This window comes from Triticum aestivum, chromosome 7A (assembly GCF_018294505.1).
Source record: "Triticum aestivum cultivar Chinese Spring chromosome 7A, IWGSC CS RefSeq v2.1, whole genome shotgun sequence".
Lineage (NCBI taxonomy): Eukaryota > Viridiplantae > Streptophyta > Magnoliopsida > Poales > Poaceae > Triticum > Triticum aestivum.
Genome location: NC_057812.1, coordinates 642705965 through 642725757, shown reverse-complemented (window position 1 = coordinate 642725757; position 19793 = coordinate 642705965). Strand labels below are relative to the sequence as shown.

Genomic DNA, 19793 nt, shown 5'->3' with positions numbered 1-19793 from the left:
CAGGATTTCGGGCAGTAGTAGGGGTGGTGAAACTTTAGATGTCAAATGCCACCAATTTTTCTTCTCAAGTTAGAACGTAGTTTTTCGAAGTGAATTGGCCAGTTCCTTTTAAAAGGAGACTGGTTTCTTTTTATAAGCGATTGGCTTCACTTTAGATTTTTTATCGTAATTTCTCTTTGATTTATGGGTTGTTATTTATTATTTCGATTTTTGATAAACGAAACGAATCCAAGCCCGACAAGTAGAATTCCATTCGGTACCTTTGGGGTTTTCTTTTTCCTTCTGGATGACGACGTCACCGCGTCTCCTTATTGTTATTGCGATGGTGACGAGGAACAAAGGGCCGGGGAGATCATCGAAATTACCTCTAGCCCGGAGCCAGAGGGGGTCGTCGACACAACGCCAACCCTGGTGGTGGGGCACTTCAAAGGTCTGGAGACCCTCCTTGAGATTCCCCCTTTACCGGAAACGCCACCCGCAGGTCCTTCCTTAGCTCCAGAAGAAAGGGAGCAAGCCCCCTCTGTTGGCCTAAACCTCGATCCATCCCAGAGTAGCCGCCGGTTGGACGGCGGCGAACGGGGGGCAAACTCCTCAAAATGAAGTTCTACTTTGTCTTTGGAAGAATTGGAAGAATCTGACTCTAAGTTTAAAGTAGGAGTAGAGTCTTTAGAGGCTCGCTTAGAAGGAATAAAGAGAAAAAAGCAACTACAAGCGTTCGGGGCTTCTCCTTTTGAGACCGCGAAAGCAGAGCTGGTTACGTCCATTGGGGAAAATTCCCAGTTTCGTGTGGGACTGCTTTTGTCTCTGGATGTCAAATGCCCCTTGACGGGCAAACGGGAGGCTCTCGAAAAGACGATAGAGGCCATCTTGAAATGCCAAGGGAAGCCCACAGACTCCCTAGCGTCTCTACTCGACCTAAAATGCGATCTCGAGGACCCCGAAAAACTCGAGACCGCTCTCCGTCCATATTTAGGACGGTTAGGGCGATTTTTTAAGAAATAAAAACCTTCTGTCGATTTATCCACACTTCCATGACTTCTAGAGGAAAGCTAACTGCTTGCTGGCTGGGAGCTGTATGAGCGGTAACGTCCACGTACGGCTCCGTGAGAAGGTGGACGGAAATGGCCTTGTTGTACCTCACTCCCGTCTTCAATGGGGTCTGCTCTTTTTTTAGGAGAGTATGCCAATATGATCTTAATGAGGTGCGGGGCTTTGCATCTGACATTCGTTGGGCTTTCCTCTGCGGGAGCCCGCGTCCCGGCCTTTTTGTGCAATAAACCCCTCCGGCCGAAGACTAGTGATAGGTGGTCCCGCGGAGCTTTCGGAGAAGGGTAGCCTAGTGTGTAAGCACAGCAATGAACCGCGGCGAACCCTCAGACGACCCTTCTAAGATAAGGGGGGAGATCCTCAGTAGTGGTGACCCTTTGACTCTTCCACTGACTTATATATGTACCGAATGCTCATACGGGAAAGTGAACTCCTGGGTATGGAACCAGGGGGGGTTGCTCCGAGAAAAAATCCTTTCTTTCTCGTCCACTCTAGGGGGTGCGGACACACCTGCGCGGATTACAGGTGACGGTTACAAGAATGGCGGGGAAGTGAAGAGTACCCGACGACATTCAGGGATGAATGTAGACCCATCGGGCGGGGATAATCATTCCGGTCCTGGGAGAGGTGGCGACACCAGTCTGAGCTGAGGGAAGCCAGCCAATTGAGTCACTGAAACGACCGCAGGAGGCGCACCCTAAGCCCAGCTTCTCGGAGCTGCTATTGCGAAATACGGCTTCCTTAATATCCAAATTTCAACAAGGGGGCTGGGCTGCTCGCCTTCATAGAAAGGCGACCGGGCCTAGATTAGATGTTCGCCTTTTTATAGAATAGAAAGAGAAGGTAAAGGGGGGGGGGTTTGGAGATTCTTGAAAGAATGCATGGCTTCCTCCTATTCCGCTTCAACAGAAGCCCTTAAAATCCTGCTGCTATGGCAGCAAGGGTTATCCATTTCATAGGCGAGGGTGGGGGAGAAGCAAGCCGAACCTCTGATCGACCCGGACACGTCAAAAATTCTCGGCGCCGAGAGAAAGACGAGATTCAGTAAGTAATTCAGTGAGTGCTTTCTTTTATAAGAAGAGCGTCGGCTTGGAAGAAGAAAATGAAATACGAACAACCGCGCTGGTTGTAATAGATCGACTTGAATGCGTCTTCTTGCTCCAGCATTCAAGTTCCATTTCAAGGGAGGACGACGTACCATGATACTTTCTGTTTTGTCGAGCCCTGCTTTGGTCTCTGGTTTGATGGTTGTACGTGCTAAAAATCCGGTACATTCCGTTTTGTTTCCCATCCTAGTCTTTTGCGACACTTCTGGTTTACTTATTTTGTTAGGTCTCGACTTCTCCGCTATGATCTCCCCAGTAGTTCATATAGGAGCTATTGCCGTTTCATTCCTATTCGTGGTTATGATGTTCAATATTCAAATAGCGGAGATTCACGAAGAAGTATTGCGCTATTTACCAGTGAGTGGTATTATTGGACTGATCTTTTGGTGGGAAATGTTCTTCATTTAGATAATGAAACCATTCCATTACTACCAACCCACAGAAATACGACCTCTCTGAGATATACGGTTTATGCCGGAAAGGTACGAAGTTGGACTAATTTGGAAACATTGGGCAATTTACTTTATACCTACTATTCCGTCTGGTTTTTGGTTTCTAGTCTGATTTTATTAGTTGCTATGATTGGGGCTATAGTACTTACTATGCATAGGACTACAAAGGTGAAAAGACAGGATGTATTCCGACGAAATGCCTTGGATTCTAGGAGCCATATAATGAACAGGACTATTTCTCCTTTTGGCCATAGCCATAGAAGAAGCTTCTCCTCCGGAGCGGGGGGACCGCCTGACAATTACAAAGAAACCTTTAAAATGTGGATTTAGTGCTCAGAATATAAGGATTTCCCTGGCTTAAAATGCAAGATAGACAGACTTCTTGCATTCCTTGAGCCTGGGGAGATCCTATTCATGGTAAACACGTTCCCCCGGGACTTTCCTCTGCTCGAGATCTTAGAACCCCAGGATATCCTAAATATAATTGCTCACTCACACAAGCAGTGGAAGCCACCCAAAAAGGGAGGCTAGTAATTTTTTTTGGTAGGTTTGTATTGTTTCTCGAATTGGTAGGTTTCTCGAAGTAGTTTTAGTAGGTTTCTCAGGAAATAGAGATGCCGAGGCCCCTACTTACCTTATGGGTAGGTAGGGGGAAGGAAGAGTGGGTCAGAGGGCTTCCTTCACAGTGCATACCTCTCTTTCTCTTTTGAGTTTTTCTGGTCGCGCAAGATCTTTGGTCTTCCCCCGGAACCGATGAAAAAGCGGGTCGCTTCTTATGGACTCACTCAGAATGATTCTTTTATATCTAAGGAAAGGGGATGACATTATCGCCATTGATTGAATTCGTACGTCTATCGCTATCCCGGGCCGAGGAGAGGGGGTTTCGGAAGGAGGAAGGCTCGTTTCATTATCGAATATCGTGTAGAACTCACTTGCCCTGCCTTTTGCTAGGAGAGTGTAGTTCGAGCATTCTATTGTGTGCTCGATCCGTGATACGCAAAGCAATCTCCTGCTTACTATTGATCTAATGACAGTTGATTGAGACTTGCCATTGTCGTCTTTCGAAAGCGACCTCTTATCTGGTTGCACTCGGGTTCTCCTGTCGACTTGTTTTTCAATAGTAAATCACAGGCAGTGTGCCCTATTTGAAAACATGCAATGAGGGTACGAGCAACACTCCCCAAACTTGGCATGACTCATCGCCATCTTGTATTCATGATCTTACCTCTATTGGTCACAAATGCATAGCATAGGATCGAGTGGATCGGCACCCAATAGGCCAGATTTTCCTATCTTTGATGTTAGAAGTGATTCCAATCGATTTTTCTATAGTGATAGTTCACACATTAGCAATTAGCACTGCCTCAAAGCAAACATAGGAACTAGGGAGTTCATCGAGAGAAAGTCCCTTTAGTTTCGTACTTCCCTGTTTCGGATTTGCATATGTCTTTAATCGCAATAGTTGTAGAGAAATCCCTCAATCATGGGACAATCCTCCAGGGCAAAGGTACTTCCAAAGCTCAGAAGGTTCATCTGTGCATGAAAGGAATGAAACAAATTCCATAGAAAAAATAGGAAAATCCCCATCGAGATCGGTACCTATCTAGATCCCCAGCTTCGACAACAAAACTCCTTCGCATTTTGCGACCATTCCCGCGAGGACTACGATTCGGATTATCTAATGTCATCCCCAAACAGAATTACACCTCTTAAGAGGAAGGGACGGCCCTCTATCCGGTGTGGGTTCCTACGAATTATTGTATGGTTCCGGATCCAGGTCCCTCTGCCCTTGCTTTTTGTTATTCCATAGGGGTATGGATTGAAGTAATCACTAATCCAGGAAAGATGGATCTTTAGCTAGAAAAACGAAAAGCCAATACGCCATGTATCAAAACAATAGGGATAGGGGTAGTTGTATACCACCTACGAATAGGAAGATCCTGGGTTTTGTAAGAAAACTACGAATAGGAAGATCCTGGGTTTTGTAAGAAATCCAATTTCATCAATTCTAAGCACGGTAACGGCAGTGCTCCTATCCAACGGCCGGGGATCTATTCGATTTCTCAATTTGCTAATGCCGATAAGCTTAGGTTGTTATTTCATCGTCTTGCGCTAAAAAGGCACCCTCCTATTATGCTAACAAAGGGACGGATAACGGCAAAGCGGAACAGCAATAGCGAAAGCAGGTACAGTAACGGCGCAATCCCTAAAAAAAGAATCAAAATAGAGAAATTTAGAGCGCTGCGAATTTCCTTCTTTTGATAATGCTACCCACACAGTCACGGCTCCTATCCGGTCACCGGGTTAAACAATTGATTCCTCTCAACGCATCCCCGCGGTAAAGAGCTAGTCGTATTCTTTTGAGAATTCTCTAGTTGTATTCAAGCAAGAGTCCTCGGCATCCTACGAAAACAAGCGCTAGGAATATCAATAGCGTTAGCGTTAGCGTCCTGGCCTTTGCTTGGGGATTCCTCTATGGAATTCCAAACATGCCATTGCTTTGCCTTTGCTCGTCCCTTTGATTCAATCCTTCTTCTCCTCGAAAGCTACAACTAGAAAATATATTCTTCTTTGCCGGTGCGAACCCTTCTTTTGAATAACAACCATTGGCAACACAAGCGAAATCCGAATACTAATCCGAGGAAAGCCCATCCCTACTTCCCTTTGTTGTTGTTCCTCGAAATCCTCTACTAGTCATTGGTTTCAAAGCAAAGGTATCCGGTATAGGGGGTCGTGGGCAGGTTAGTGTTTCATTTCGATAGGTGATAGTGGTATACCCAAACCATATGGTATAGGTCTTGGAAAGGAAAGTAAATCAAGTCCATCTTACAGGATTTCTTCACTTGCTTGGGCTTAAGCGGTACCAGTACCCGGAGAATAGTTCCATTCTCTTTCTCCACATGACACCCTTGTGTTGTCAAACTAATGAATCCCTCTCCGCCCCTGCTCCGACAAAGCAATAAGCACTAGGGTATCCACCCACCCGCCAGTTCGAATAGCCGGTTTCCTCCCCTTCCGCTCAAGCTAAAGGTTCTGGGCTACGGCTTCCGGTTCCGTATTCCGATTCGTCTTCGGATAGCATTAGAAAATCCCTTTCATGCCTTGCCAATACAACTATTATTTTTCTTAGCCGAGGAGCCTTTGGAAGTACCGTTGTTGGATCGGATTGAGCCATTATAGGATCGGATAAAGATTCACTCTTTGCCAATGCCTGCTTCCTTGGTTTCCTACTTTCTGCATCGAAAGTGACTTTTTGCTCAGTATCGAGAACCACTTCTTCTCCTTTTCGAGGCGTAGATCTCCCGTCATCTGATTTGCTTCGTCAAAGCGGATAGCATTATGGAATTGATTATATTCGTAGAAAAAGCACCCCTATTTAATAAGTCCTCGGAAATGATCTCATCCAGTACTTCTCTCAGCCTATTTGCCAAGACTTTGGAGCATAGCTTGTAAATGACATTGCACAAAGATATCGGCCTATACTGTGAGATTTCTTGGGGGTTCTACTGTCAGCAAGTGCACTATTATTTACTTCACCGCGTACTTAAAGAATTGTTGGTAGCAAAGAACAGCACCTGATAGAAAGGATGCTAACCAAGCCTCTTCTGTTTAAGCAAGGCTAAGCCAGAATAAGGGGTACAGTAGGCTGGTGACCCTGACGATAGCACTAAGACTGCCTCGGGAATCTCCTCAATCGTTGAAGAGTGCCTCGGGAATTGAATAAAAGCACTGATATCCATATAATCCTACAATTATGCTCTATTCTCTTGAAGAGAAGACACTTGAACTTCGTCATGTGCTATTGATCCTTTTGAACCTAAATTCACATTGGCTCTTTTTGGCATACAGCTTTTGTTTTTCTGTGAAAGTCCTCCTTCCTCTGGACAAAGATTACATTAGAGGTGCCTCGACCCGAAAGAGCATGATACAATCAATTAGGACGTAGCTCTGCTACAAGAAAGGATAGGACTTTTGCCAAGTCTAGAGTTCGACTTCTAAAAAGAGAAAGCCACTAACAAAAAGAAAGAAAAGAGGAGGAAGCTGGACTTACCTCTGTTTGAGATACAATGAATCGAATAAATAAGTCTTATGGATGAATGTTGAAGACGGACGATACAACCCTACTAAAAGTCACAAAGCTCACTTCGCTATCAGGCCTAGCAGCTGCTTCATAATATAGGTGAGATAGATTAATTGATTGTTTCTTTTTTTTTTATAGAATTCTAAATCGAGCATTAGTTTGAACGACATAGAAAACTCTTTTCCAACTAAGCACTCTTGAGCATCAAGCAATTATATGGCTTGGATTCGGTCTGTTCCATCTTTTACCTTTGGAAAAATAAAGGGATTGGAGCCGCAAATCCTTGTTGAAGAGGATATCGAGCACAAGAGTGAAGAGTGAAGAGTAGAGGGCGCATTGGATGTGCGCTCCCTATGAACGATGTCCCACTAGAAATGGATCTTCGGAAAGAAGAGTGTTTCTCTTGATATTTTTATTCTATTCTATTTCTATAAGTGAATTATTGATCAAGATCAAATGGAGAAAATGTAGATGTGAAACTATGTTCTTTGAACACCTTCTTCCATGCTATTGAAGCTGGCAAACAGGGGAGTGAGTGAAGAGAGAAGCCATGCCTCTTTCGATGTGAGGCAAGCGATGAACGAGTAGATGCTGCCCTTAGACCAATTTTCTCTTTCGGTAGCTGACACCGAGATGGGCTAGGCTAGGAAACCTTATTCGAGACGATAGGGATGGTAAACAAAGCGATGGGGTATACTTGTGTTTCCCTGAACTAGAACCCAAGCACCGTCGAAACCGAAAGAATCGAAACTACCAATAAGTTGCCATCACCGCACCTCGGCGAGACGGCGCCCGTCTCCCTCGTGCCGTCGTCGTCGCCGGCGATGGCATCCCAGCCACCGCCTCCGCCCCATGAGCTCGACCTAGAGGCCTTCCCCCCGTCTTCTCCTCCTCCCGCCTCCGACGCCGATCACCGCCGCGCCGTTGACGACCTGCTCCTCCTCCTCTCTTCGTCCGACTCCGACGGCGACGACGAGACAAACCCTACACCCAGCACCAACTACAAAACCCGTATCAAAGCCCCATCGCCGCCCCCTAATGAGCTCGATCTGGAGGCCTTCCCCCCGTTGTCTCAAGCCTCCTCCTCAGTCTCCGACGCCGACGCCGATCGCCGCCGCGCTGTCGACGACCTGCTCCTCCTCCTCTCCTCGTCCGACTGCGACGAAGACGACGAGCCAAACCTTGCACCCAGCACCAAACACAAACCTCTGACCCGTATCAAAACCACACCGCCGCCTCCTAAACCTTCTCCATCTCCTCTGCCGTTGCCTTCCGCGTCCCCCGGGAGATCCACATCCGCATCGCCGTCGGCGACGCTCTCCTACCTTGCCCCGAGAACCTTTTCAAACAACGCTGCCTCCTCGTCGAGGCCACTCCCCTCGCTCTTCCGGGGTGTCCGCCCCAGCCCCAAACCAGGCGCCGCCCTCGCTGCGGCCGCGGTGGCGTCCCGCGCTATTCTCACTCCGCACGCCGCTGCAATTAAGTCGCGGCGCACTGCCTCCGCGCCCATCGAGAAGCTCCTCGACCAAGGCTCCGAGGGTTTCCTTTCTACCCGAAATTTCAAAGGAGACGAAGTAGCTGAGAAGGTCAGTGAGGAAGTGGTTGCTAGGGTGACGGACGAAACTATCGGCGGGAATGGTGTTGAAGAGTTGGAAGAGAATTCCAAGCCCTCAGAATCGGTGGAAAATGTCAATGAGCATGAGCAACTTGAGGGCGAGAATTTGGCTGAAACCGATCAACCTGGGAGTCAAATTCGGTTTATTGTTGAGGAAAATGGTGATGAGCCAATTAGCAAAGGAATTTTTGTGGAATCTGGTGACATTCAGGATGGGTCACTTTCCCATCAAAAGACTGATGACGGGCTGGAAATTGAACGTTCTGAAACTGATTTGGAAGAGCAAATGAAATCTGAGAGGATCATCGATAAGGTTATCGAAGAGACGCTGGAGATCAGCAGGATGGCTGAGAAAAATGCGGAGAAAAAGCCAAAGGTCCCGATAAAACCATTGGAGTGGGCTGAGGAGCTCGAGAAGAGGCAGGCCTCATTTGGGCAGCACTGGGAGGAGGGAGCAGCAGCGCAACCAATGCGCCTGCAGGGGATTGGGAAGGGCCAACCAGCAATTGGTTACATGCAGATTGAGGTGGACAACCCAATAACTCGTGCCATGGCCTCTCCGTCTTTTAGACAGGAACATGGCTCTCCTCAGATCTTAGCAGTACATAGGAGCTATATTGCCATGGGCATGTCCAATGGATCTGTTATCATCGTCCCAAGCAAATACTCCATCCATCAAGCTGATGATACAAATGCAAAGGTTAGTCATTGCCTCCTTGGTGCTGTTGTGCATATATTGTTTGTGCATATATTTTTCTCTTGAGTACTATATATGGTTTATTGCTATGCTTCAGATGTTGGACTTCAAGATGTTTCAGTATTAATTATGTGGTATAGACTTGAAGATGATTCATTAGATAACACTGAGTCGCAGACATTACATGGGGATACAATTTTGCAATAGTTGTAGGCATCACTAGGTGTTACAGTTTGCCTGACTTTCACACCTTCCTTGACTTGAAGAGAGAAATGGGAGGAAAAGGATGTGGTCATACAATTTTTACTGGGATGACCATAAATTGTATTTGTGCACCATAATTCTGAAGTTAGTCTTGTGGTCAGGGTTGTAGTTGCATCTCGCATAATTAAGTTAATCCAGATACAGTGTGTTGCAAATAATGATCTAACTTGACATACAAACATCTGCTATCCTCATTACTGCCCTAGTGTACCAAACTTTGATACAAACATGACATTTACAACATTTAGGTAGAATTCCAAAAGCATACAAAATGTTAGATTTGGAGCAGAAACTAGAAGTACAATAAGGTGCCAACGAGGAATCTGCTAAAGTGACTCATTTGGCATCTGAGCCCTATTAACATGTCAGATATAATTGCGCAATGCTATGCATCAGTGATAGTAACCCTTGGAATAAATCTGCACAATAGCATTTGCTATTTTCGTCCATCCATCTAGTTGTAGTAGGGAATAAAGAAGAGACAACTGTATACAGTACAGAATTAAACAAAATACTCATCTGAATGAATGCAGGACTTACGCATCATCCTGTCAGATCTGCGCGTTTTATATGGTATTGCTAGAAGTTGCCCTGTGGGGTTTATGTACAGACCGAAAAATTGTGGCGTCTATTCCTTGTTCTCATAATTACATCTAAAGTTCACTAAGGCAAGGCTGTGGAGTGTAGGGCAAACAGTACCACATCCTCCATAGTGAGGACCACTTATAGTCTTTAGCAGTTGATGGCAACAAAAGAAGATAAGGGTTACCTTGGTGTTTTTATTAGATTAGATGGCTCAGTACTCAAATATTCGTATGTGATCCGTATTTTACCATCTTTCTGTGCCAGAATCTAATTACACCAACTTCGATTGACTTAACATAATTTCTATTGAGAAAGCTGGTTGATTGTATGACATTGATTAACGCGCCATACATAAATGGTAGGAATAATTAAGCTCAACCAGATGTCTCAAAGATGATTAAGATACATCTATGTTCTTTTAAGAACAAGAAACTAGAAGAAACTGTTTTTCTTTGTATGTTTAGCTTGTCCAAATCATCAAGGCACTTTTAACTTCTTGTTCTACAGTTCCTCAATCTCTGCACAATTGACCCTTGTTTTCTCTTCTCTTGTTTGCTTGTCGAAAAGTATTGTTTTCCAAGATAGTTCTTGAACTCGAAAAGTATCTCCTGGATTGGTGCTTACTGCACATTTCATGTATTTGCCAGTCATATAATAACTCAGTGCCTGCACATGAAGCTATTAATCTTATAGGCCAGTAACCAGTTGCTATTCAAAAATCTTGTTGGATGAACTCATATGTGGAAAATAGTAAATCTGTAATACTGGTTATGGTTTGAAATGAGGACAGCTATCCTAGATTAGTGGTTCTGAAGTCCTGAGAATTATATGTCACTTTGATTTTTTAGTCTATATATAAATACTGCTTTTCCAATTTCAGATGCTGTTCTTTTGGAACCAAGGTGAAAAAACTCAATCACCAGTGACTGCCATGTGCTTCAACCCGCAAGGGGATCTTCTGTTAGTAGGATATGGTGATGGTCATATGACAATTTGGGATGTACAGAAGGCTACTGCAGCAAAAGTCATATATGGCGAGCACACAGGAGCTGTAGTGCATGTTTGTTTTATCCACCAATCTAAAGCCATCACTGGTGATTCAAAAGGGCTTGTTCTTATGCACACATTCTCGATTATCCCCGTCATTAATCGCTTGACTGTCAAGGGAATCCAGGTACGTAGAAACATCATTTTCTACATTGCGCACATATTAACCCACTTGATCCCCTGTTAAATATGTCTGCTCTGACAAAACTTGCACTTTGCCAGCGCCTTTTTGATGGACATACTGGAATCGTGCTCTCGGCCTGTCCTCTTCTAGCGAATGAGTCCTTTGGTTCTGGCAACCAAACAACTTCCTCCAGTGGTGGTCATGGGAGCATGATGGGAGGTGTAGTTGGAGTAGATTCCAGATGGAAGTTTTTCAATGAAGGTTCTTCTCCAATGGAGGACGGTGTTACAGTCATGTTCATTATGCATCAACATGCTCTTGTGGTATGAATGATATATTTCATGATGCAGACATTTTTTTTACTGTCTGTTATCTTGTGAACTCATAATTATCGTAACCCTTGTACGGATTTATGATCTGTGTTTCTCCTGCTAGGTTAGACTCCATACCAATACTGACCATGTTGAACATATTGAGACCTTCTCTAGACCAGAAGGATCACGAGAAGGGTCAATTGCTTATGCTGCATGGAAATACACATCATCCTCGAGTGATTCATCGCCAATTGGTAAGTTTAGACCTCCTTAGACATTGACAAGGATCAGTAGTTTCTTATATTGGTAAATTATTGCTTCTTGGGCTAAAGATGACAACACTATATAGATGAAGAGCAGGTATCTTGGCTTGCGCTTGCATGGGACCGTCAAGTACAAGTGGTAAAATTTGTTAAATCAAAGATGATCAAACATAAGGACTGGAAGCTTGATAGTGTCGCTGTTGGTGTTGCCTGGTTAAAGGATAAGGCATGTAAAAGTCTCCCCTTTTGGTTATTCTTCTAGTTTATGTTCTTTTTTCAGTTGTAAAATCAAGTTATTCTTTCTTTTTTTCCATTCAGATGTTAGCTGTCCTTAACTTGAGAGGGCAGCTCTGTTTGTTCTCAAAGGATGGCAGTGAGCTTCGCAGGACTATCTTTATTCTTGATGGTTTGCTCTTCGATGACAGCATACTGTACCATACACATTTTTCTAACAGGTTCGGTAACCCTGAGAGGCATTTTAACAACTCGGTCGCAGTAAGAGGTGCTACAGTCTATATTCTTGGCCCAAGCTTTCTTACAGTTTCGCGACTTCTTCCATGGAAAGAGCGGATTGAAGCACTAAAGAGGGCTGGTAATTGGATGGGTGCAATGGACATGGCAATGAAGCTTTATGACGGTCACACACAGGGTGTTGTTGATCTTCCGAGAAAAGTTGATTCTATAAGGGAAGCCATAGTGCCGTCTCTATTAGAGTTGCTTTTGTCATATATAGGTTATGTCTTCGAATATATTTCAATTGCATTGTCAAACCATACTGGAAAAGGGGGGGCAGCAGATGGCCTGATAGACGCCGATAGATCCCTGCTGACAGAGAGAGAAGAGCAATATGCCCGTGTAGCAGGGGCTGCAGTGGAGTTTTGTGTTCACATTGGACGGAATGACATCCTGTTTGACACAGTCTTTTCTAAGTTTGTTGCTGCTCAAAGTGGAGGTAGGCTTGTTATTAATTAACTCATAAGAACTAGCAATCTATCCATTTTGCAGGCGTTCTATAAATCCCTTTTGGTGGATGCTTTAGTGGGTTCTAGTTGCGTAGCCAGGCATTTTTTCCTTCCTTCTGTTGCGTTGACTCTATTTAATTTGGAATAATTTTACTTGCACTTTTGAAGATTGCACAGCCTTTTTAAGGAAAATTCCAGAGGATATTTATATTAATTTTCATGTGCAATAGTATGAGAAACATATTGCGTATGTCAAGTTATCTGTTTGCTGAAAGTTATGTCCACGGACATGTTTCTGTTATTAAATTGCTGCTAATTTGAGCAGGTGTGTTTCTGGAGGCACTAGAGCCATATATATTGAAAGATATGCTTGGTTCTTTACCCCCTGAGGTGAGTAACACCGAGGATATTCTAGTGTTAGCACATAAATTTGCAAATGGTTATATTCTTATGCCAATTTGATTTGTAGATCATGCAAGCTCTAGTAGAGCATTATAGTGGCAAAGGATGGTTGCAGCGAGTCGAACAATGCATTCTTCATATGGATATTTCATCACTGGATTTTAATCAGGTATACATAAAACTTGCATCCAACTAGTTTAAGATGTTTGGTGTTTCATTATCCACATTCGTTGTCCAAGAAAATTATTTTTTCAGTTTATTCTTGTACTGTTTTTGTAGTTTGGACTAGTGTGTTGCACAATTATGCATCCAGATGATATTGTTCTACTTGTTCTGTATGCAGGTAGTCAGACTTTGTCGTGAGCATGGGTTATATGGTGCCCTAATATATTTATTTAACCAAGGCCTGAATGATTTCCGTACACCTCTAGAGGAACTTCTATCTGTTATCCAGAACGCTACTAGGAAAGATGCTACTTGGTATGTCATACTCTTGCCAGAAGGAGCTGTTTAAACTTACCCCTAATCACCTTGTTCATAGATGATATATAATAGTACACATTATGTTCTCAAGTTATTGATATATGATTTGAGCATACTTATGTTATTCTGAAGTTCCTGATTGAATATCTGTTCTGGTAAATTGATTAATTAGAATTTCATATTTTTCTTACCATTAGTTACATGTCTTATCATATTGCTGTTTACCTGAATCTTCATTTGAAATGCATCTTTATGTTTTCCATGGGATTTCCCTATGACATGCATGAGTGTGAACAAAAATGTTGATGTCAAACAAGGAAGTTCCCATGATTCAAAGGAAGTAGGCAAGAACCACATTAGTACTTGGTTAGAGTTGCTTGATGGTTTGATATTGCTAGTGGGCTAGTTTTGTGTACGCAATTAGTGTTTCTTTTAGAATATTATACTAGTGCTGTACAGAAGGCCAGTTTCTTACCATATTTTCACTTTAACAGCTACAGAATGCTTGTTTATCTGAAGTATTGCTTCCAGGGCCTAACATTTCCTCCAGGTTAGTAGATTTACCATTCACAGTATCTTTTTTACTATTTCATTAATTCTATGCCTGCTTAGTGTTGACCGTACTATGTTTTTCCTGTGCTGTTGGACTTTTGGTGGGCCTTAACCTTGTAAATTGTGAAGTGTGTTAGAAAAACTATTTGCTTAAATTGTGATTTTCTAAAATTGGAGAGTTTAGATTACGATTAGCTGCTTGGTGTTGTGTCATCTTCATGAGAACATCTGCATACTTCCAGCAGGATTATGCTCAGAACCAGGAATACTGAACTGTTATATAGGGGATGCTCTTATAAGGCGATTCAACTCCATGATATGGTATCACATGATCTACTTTTTCAGGGCATGGAATGATTCCCCGAGCCCAACTTCATTCATTGAGAAGAGAACTTGTGCAATTCATGCTTGAGGAGTCTAAAATGCTCACTTCTGAAGTATTTAAGGGTTTCAGTTCTTCTTCTGGAAAATGCCCAAACATATGCTATCTACTATGGATGGATACGGAAGCTACTCTGGAAGTTGTCAAGTGTGCTTTTGCACATGAGAATTTTCAACCTACTTGTACTCCTGATGCATCTGTGTCCAAGGATGAAGATGATACTAATATTGAAAGAACAGATAGTCAAAATGTCTTGTTACAAAGTGTAGTTGACACCATCATTCATATTATTGGTTTGGAAAATGAGGCAATCCATTCCGTTGTTGTGGGTACTGCTGACTCAGAAGAATCAGAACTTTGGCCTTCAGTGAAGGATTTTGGTTGTATAATTGAATTTGTGTCCTTTTCTATTTCCAGTAAAGGGGTAAAGCCATCTCAACGAGTTCTTAAACACATTCTTAAATACTTCACGTCATCCAACACTCCATCATATGATGATAAAAATGTGCTAGCTCAGAAAGAAGTTCTTCAGCTCTTCAATGTGGTTCCTCAAGCTGACTGGAATTCTGATTATGTGTTGCATCTTTGTTTAGATGCCCATTTTCATCAGGTTTGTCACTACTTACCCTTTAAAAGTTCACCTGTATAATATAGCACTGCTGCTCAGAAAGGTCTTTCAGCTCATTACTGTAAATGTTATTGTTACTCTACAGGCATGTGGCAGGATATATACAGCCAGAAATCAAAATTTGTCTGCTTTAGATAGTTACATGAAGGATATAGTGGAACCATACCATGCTTTTATCTTCATCAACAAAAAGTTATTTCAGTTGGCAGGCAATGAAGCTTTATCGTTTCGTTCCACAGTAATATTTCGTTTTGTCGAGTTGGTCAATCTAAGCAGGTGAGATTGCCGATTAATATTTTAACTAATGTATTCAGTTTTTTGCTTGCTGGTCTGTCTTCCTACTGAATATGTTCAATTTCTCTCTTGCCACATCATTTTTTAGGGAGTGCGCATTTGTCTTGTTCCTTGATCATTTTCAAAATGAGATCCAGCAAATATTGTCAGAGTTTCATTCTGATAACGGCAGCCACTTTCTTTTCTTGAAAACTGCAATGGAAGTACACTTGTCAGGAAAACTTGACTTCAGTGCACTAACTGCCCGGAACTATGAAATTGTTGCACGTCAGTACTTCTCTGGTGAAACCGAAGATTATCTGCAGAGATTATCAAATTTCTCAAAGTTGTTTGATCGCAATCTTGTTTCTATTATTGATGAGTTATTTGAACCCTATCTGAAGGTACGCTTATTGACAGATTTTCAACATTAGTTTTATTTGATATGGAGCCTTTAAAACATAATAATGATATACCTTTGGGTGGGGCCTTTAGCCATCAGTGTAGACTTCAGTAGATCCTTTGATTGCTATACCACTATATTGGCACAAAAAGGGGTACTGAGAGAACACTTTACCGCAAATGGTAGCGCAGTGATTTTCCATAAGCGTTGTATAGAATCAAGAAGCAGTTGCTTTTTTCCTTTTTGGAGCTTTGGAAATTATATTTAAAAAACTGTTGTTCATGAAATCAATACTTATTTGCAGTTTCTTTAGTTTCTACAAATGTTGCCGCTTTTGTGAAGAGGTGCATATAATTGACTTTACTAAAACTCAGAAGTAACATTTTATTTTAAGTAGTTTGTTAGGTTGAAGTATTTTATTAGTGGCAGCACATGTTTTGTTAGATTTTCATCCTTTTTTGTTAAATCGAATACACTTTTGGTGCACAGCTTCTATGTCAGTATGAACCAAGGTCAGTCCTGAAGTTTCTGGAGACTTTTGATAGCAACAGATTGGACGGGTGTTTGCAGCCCTGTCTAGATTATGGAGTTACAGATGCTGCTGCATTTCTGCAAGAGAGGCGTGGTTATGTTCAGAGTGCGCTTGCACTTGTTCTAGCTGGACTAGATGAGAAAATTAGCCAGTTTATCACTTCAGTGGAAAATGCGTTTTCTCATATATCCTCAAAGAGTATCTCTGAAATTGAGCAACCAGCCATTGTTCTAAAAATGAGTGAGGTTCTTTTTCTCGTACCTATTGAAATACTAACCTAGATTTGTATCCTCTATTATGTAGTTGGTAACATATTTGATATTCTCATCAAGGCTCATCCGGTGCTTGATACATTACGTTCCTCTATTGGATTGTGCCAAAGGAACTCACAGCGCTCAGACCCAGGGAAGTCTCAATCACTTTGGTTTCAACTGCTTGACTCGTAAGTTGTACTAATATATACATGATTACATATGCACTTTCATACTTTTAGTTTGTTGAGATCTATCAGAGATCAGCAAACAGGCTATAGCTGCCAAGTAATGCTGTTATGTTGTTGATGCAGTTTCTCAGAAGCACTGAAAAAATTGTATGGAAGCAAGGATGTAAATGGAAAAGGTTGTCCGTCCAAGGGGGATGAAACAACAAACGGACATCCAACAGGCAAAGGATTCTCACAACAAATGGCGATTTCAGCTTATCAAAGGTGTTTGAATACTCTGCGGAGAGTATTCTCACAATTCATTGGAGAGATAATCGAGGCAATGGCTGGGTATATACCCCTACCCACAATTATGTCAAAGCTGTTATCTGACAATGGGAGTCAAGAGTTTGGTGATTTTAAGCTTGTCATACATAGAATGCTGTCTATGCATCTTTATGAAAAAAGAATACTGGTACATATCGATTTCTGTTCCTTTTGTCATTTACTTCATAAGTATAGCACACACGAAATTTGATACTTTACACAACACCAACATTTGGCAAATAGGCCATTATTAATTACATAACAAATTACATACTCCATTGAAATAGAGCAGAGTTGTTGATACATACTCTATCTAGTTCACTTGTCCTGAAGCTTAGAATGATTAAGCTGATTGAACTAAACCCGATGCTTTTTAATAATATTAGCAAAATTCATATGAACCAACTGCTAAAGTGATTATACACTTTTTGAATCAACTAACATTTTTTTTTGCTGTTCTTACTAAGGTCCAGATAGTGATGCCTTGAGCTTTTAATTTGTTCAATTAACTGTTGTTTCCTCGGTAATTTATTGTAATAATTTCTTACTCTATATTGAAGACCAGTTAACTATGGTGAAATGGTAACATTTTGGTTATTTTGCTATGTATTTTATCTAATAGTAAAAAATTAAGCTCCTCTGATTTGCCATGGATTTTATGTATTTTGTTATGCTTGCAGGAAACAACTAAGTCAGTTATTGAGGATGATTCGTTCTATACCTTGAGCTTATTAAAGAGAGGGGTTTGCCATGGATTTGCTCCACACACTTTTGTTTGTTGTGTATGTAGTTGCTCAGTTTCTAAAGGTGTTATTTCAGCAGTTCGAGTATTCAGTTGTGGGCATGCAACACATCTTCATTGTGAAGCTGAACAGAGCAAATCATCAAGCAGGGATTTTAAAGATGGATGTTCAGTTTGTCTCTTGGTGAGTGACACACAAACCGGGAAGAAATCACCTATAATATCTGAGAATGGGCAACCCAAGTATCCCATGGTTGAAAATGAAGTAGCATATGCCGTCTATCATAATAACGAGACAAATCATGTTGAGAGATCTCGTGGGCTTCAGCAGATGTCACTGGTAGGAATATTTTGAGATATATTTCTTTTCTGCTAGTATAATGAAGTATAATAAATTTCTCTATTGTGACTAGATGCTTTCCAAAAAAGACTTGCGTGATAGTTGAAAGCCATCAAATTATAGATTGTGCTATCTCTCTTGTAATGAATATATATCATACCCTTGTTTTAGTCCTCTATATGTTAGATATTAGATCATCTGTGTATTTACCTATGCTATTAATCTCGTATGTGCGCGTATTATATTTGCCTTTGGTCAGTGATATACTTAAGTGTCCATTTCAATACTATACATTTAGTTAACAAGAAATCTAAGTTAATCTTGTAGTTTCTCAATGGTGATAAAATGGACATGGCCTATATAATGTACTTCTATATAGTACTCCCTCCGTTCTTTTTATAAGACGTTTTGAACAGCTGACATTGAACTGTTTTGGGCGCTGTTTGAATTGTCTAAACGTCTTATAAAAGGGTAGAGAGGGAGTACATGCTAAAGTTTTTGCCATATTTTCTTTTGTAGTTTGAAATACTAAGAAGTCTCCAGAAAGCTGAGAAGTCTCTTCATATTGAAATTGTACCTCCGTTGAAACTTTCTCCACCAGCTATATATCAGGAGAAGATACAGAAGCGAGTAAGTTTGGCGGGAGAATCCAGCAGACACTCAATTGGAAGTGAAAAAACACAGAAAATATTGCACTTGAAAGAGGCAAAATCAAATAAGAGAATAAGTTGGGTGGGAGAATCCATCAGACATTTAGCTAGAAGTGAAAAAACCACAGAAAATAGGAAATTGGCTTCCGCCGAAGTCAAGCATATTCGGTAATTCTCTAATTTTCTTGATTAACTGAATAAACAAGAGCATGACAGTATTGATCTTACCTTGGATTCTTATTTGTCCATTTCATCTTTTAAAATCTTATATGCAGGTTCTGACAAGACTCAAGTACGCAGTGGCAAAAAGGTGCAAACGCCTGCGAAATCTGCTTTGACCATTCGCATAATGACCTCAAACTAGGCTGCTGCTGCTGCTGCTGCTGCGACTGCTAGAGCGAGGAAAACGATGCTGATCCAGAGCTGGTCAAACTCCGAATAAGACGTACAGGAAGACTCCAAAGCTGGCACGCTTATGGCGTGCGTGTAAGACATATAGGAACACGGTGGCAGGAACAATAATTAATATACGTACATGAAGCTCCAAATCAGAACAGATCCGTATGGTTTTTTTAAGAGGTAATATCACTAAAAGTCACAAAACTTGTGTTGGATGTTCAGTTTGGTGCTAGAATTTTGAAAATACGAATTTGTAGTCATCTAACTTAACTAAACATTCAGATACGGTCACAACACGCGTATACAGACGCATTAGTATGTACGGCCCCATCTGCCACTGAGTGAGTGATGCATTTTTGCACAGAACACCCTTGTATTACTTTTTTTGAGAAAAGCCAAACACTACGACGAATTTTTGCACGACCCGTCACCTTTTTTATTTGTGAGAAAGACAGACCACTGTACTACTCATAAAAGAGAAAATTAACACAAAAGGTGGTTATTAACATTCAGCTACCACCGTATACAGACGCATTAGTATGTACGGCCCCATCTGCTCATAAAAGCCAGGTTTCCAACACGCAACCAAAAATTATTAAACGAATCATTATAGCTGCTACACCATTCACGTTGTATTCTCTACAAAGGATAACAAAATCTATTGAACCAAGCGGCGTGTAGACCTTAAACAGGCTGCAGGTA

General features: G+C 41.8%; 1 protein-coding gene and 1 pseudogene across 1 annotated transcript; both read left to right on the top strand.

The window, feature by feature from the left end:
• Window positions 1-1941: 1941 nt before the first annotated feature.
• On the top strand, window positions 1942-3299 carry LOC123148891 (NADH-ubiquinone oxidoreductase chain 6-like; annotated as a pseudogene).
• A 3824-nt stretch (window positions 3300-7123) lies between these two features.
• Window positions 7124-19450, top strand: LOC123148890 (vacuolar protein sorting-associated protein 8 homolog). Its single transcript, XM_044568410.1, has 19 exons — window positions 7124-9001; window positions 10728-11021; window positions 11117-11341; window positions 11454-11586; window positions 11682-11821; window positions 11914-12547; window positions 12883-12947; window positions 13027-13128; window positions 13303-13439; window positions 13937-13992; window positions 14340-14986; window positions 15090-15280; window positions 15387-15681; window positions 16170-16457; window positions 16545-16654; window positions 16778-17108; window positions 17641-18042; window positions 18562-18860; window positions 18968-19450. The coding sequence occupies exons 1-19, from the start codon at window positions 7511-7513 to the stop codon at window positions 18972-18974; spliced, it is 5847 nt and encodes a 1948-aa protein (XP_044424345.1). The 5' UTR covers window positions 7124-7510; the 3' UTR covers window positions 18975-19450.
• The last annotated feature ends 343 nt before the right edge of the window (window positions 19451-19793 follow it).

Excerpts from the sequence above, each read along its gene's own strand:
- LOC123148890 (XM_044568410.1), top strand. The coding sequence starts at position 7,511 with ATGGCATCCCAGCCACCGCCTCCGCCCCATGAGCTCGACCTAGAGGCC. Across the intron at positions 17,109-17,640 it reads TTTATGAAAAAAGAATACTG|GAAACAACTAAGTCAGTTAT; the intron begins GTACATATCGAT and ends TTATGCTTGCAG. Across the intron at positions 18,043-18,561 it reads GGCTTCAGCAGATGTCACTG|TTTGAAATACTAAGAAGTCT; the intron begins GTAGGAATATTT and ends TTTCTTTTGTAG.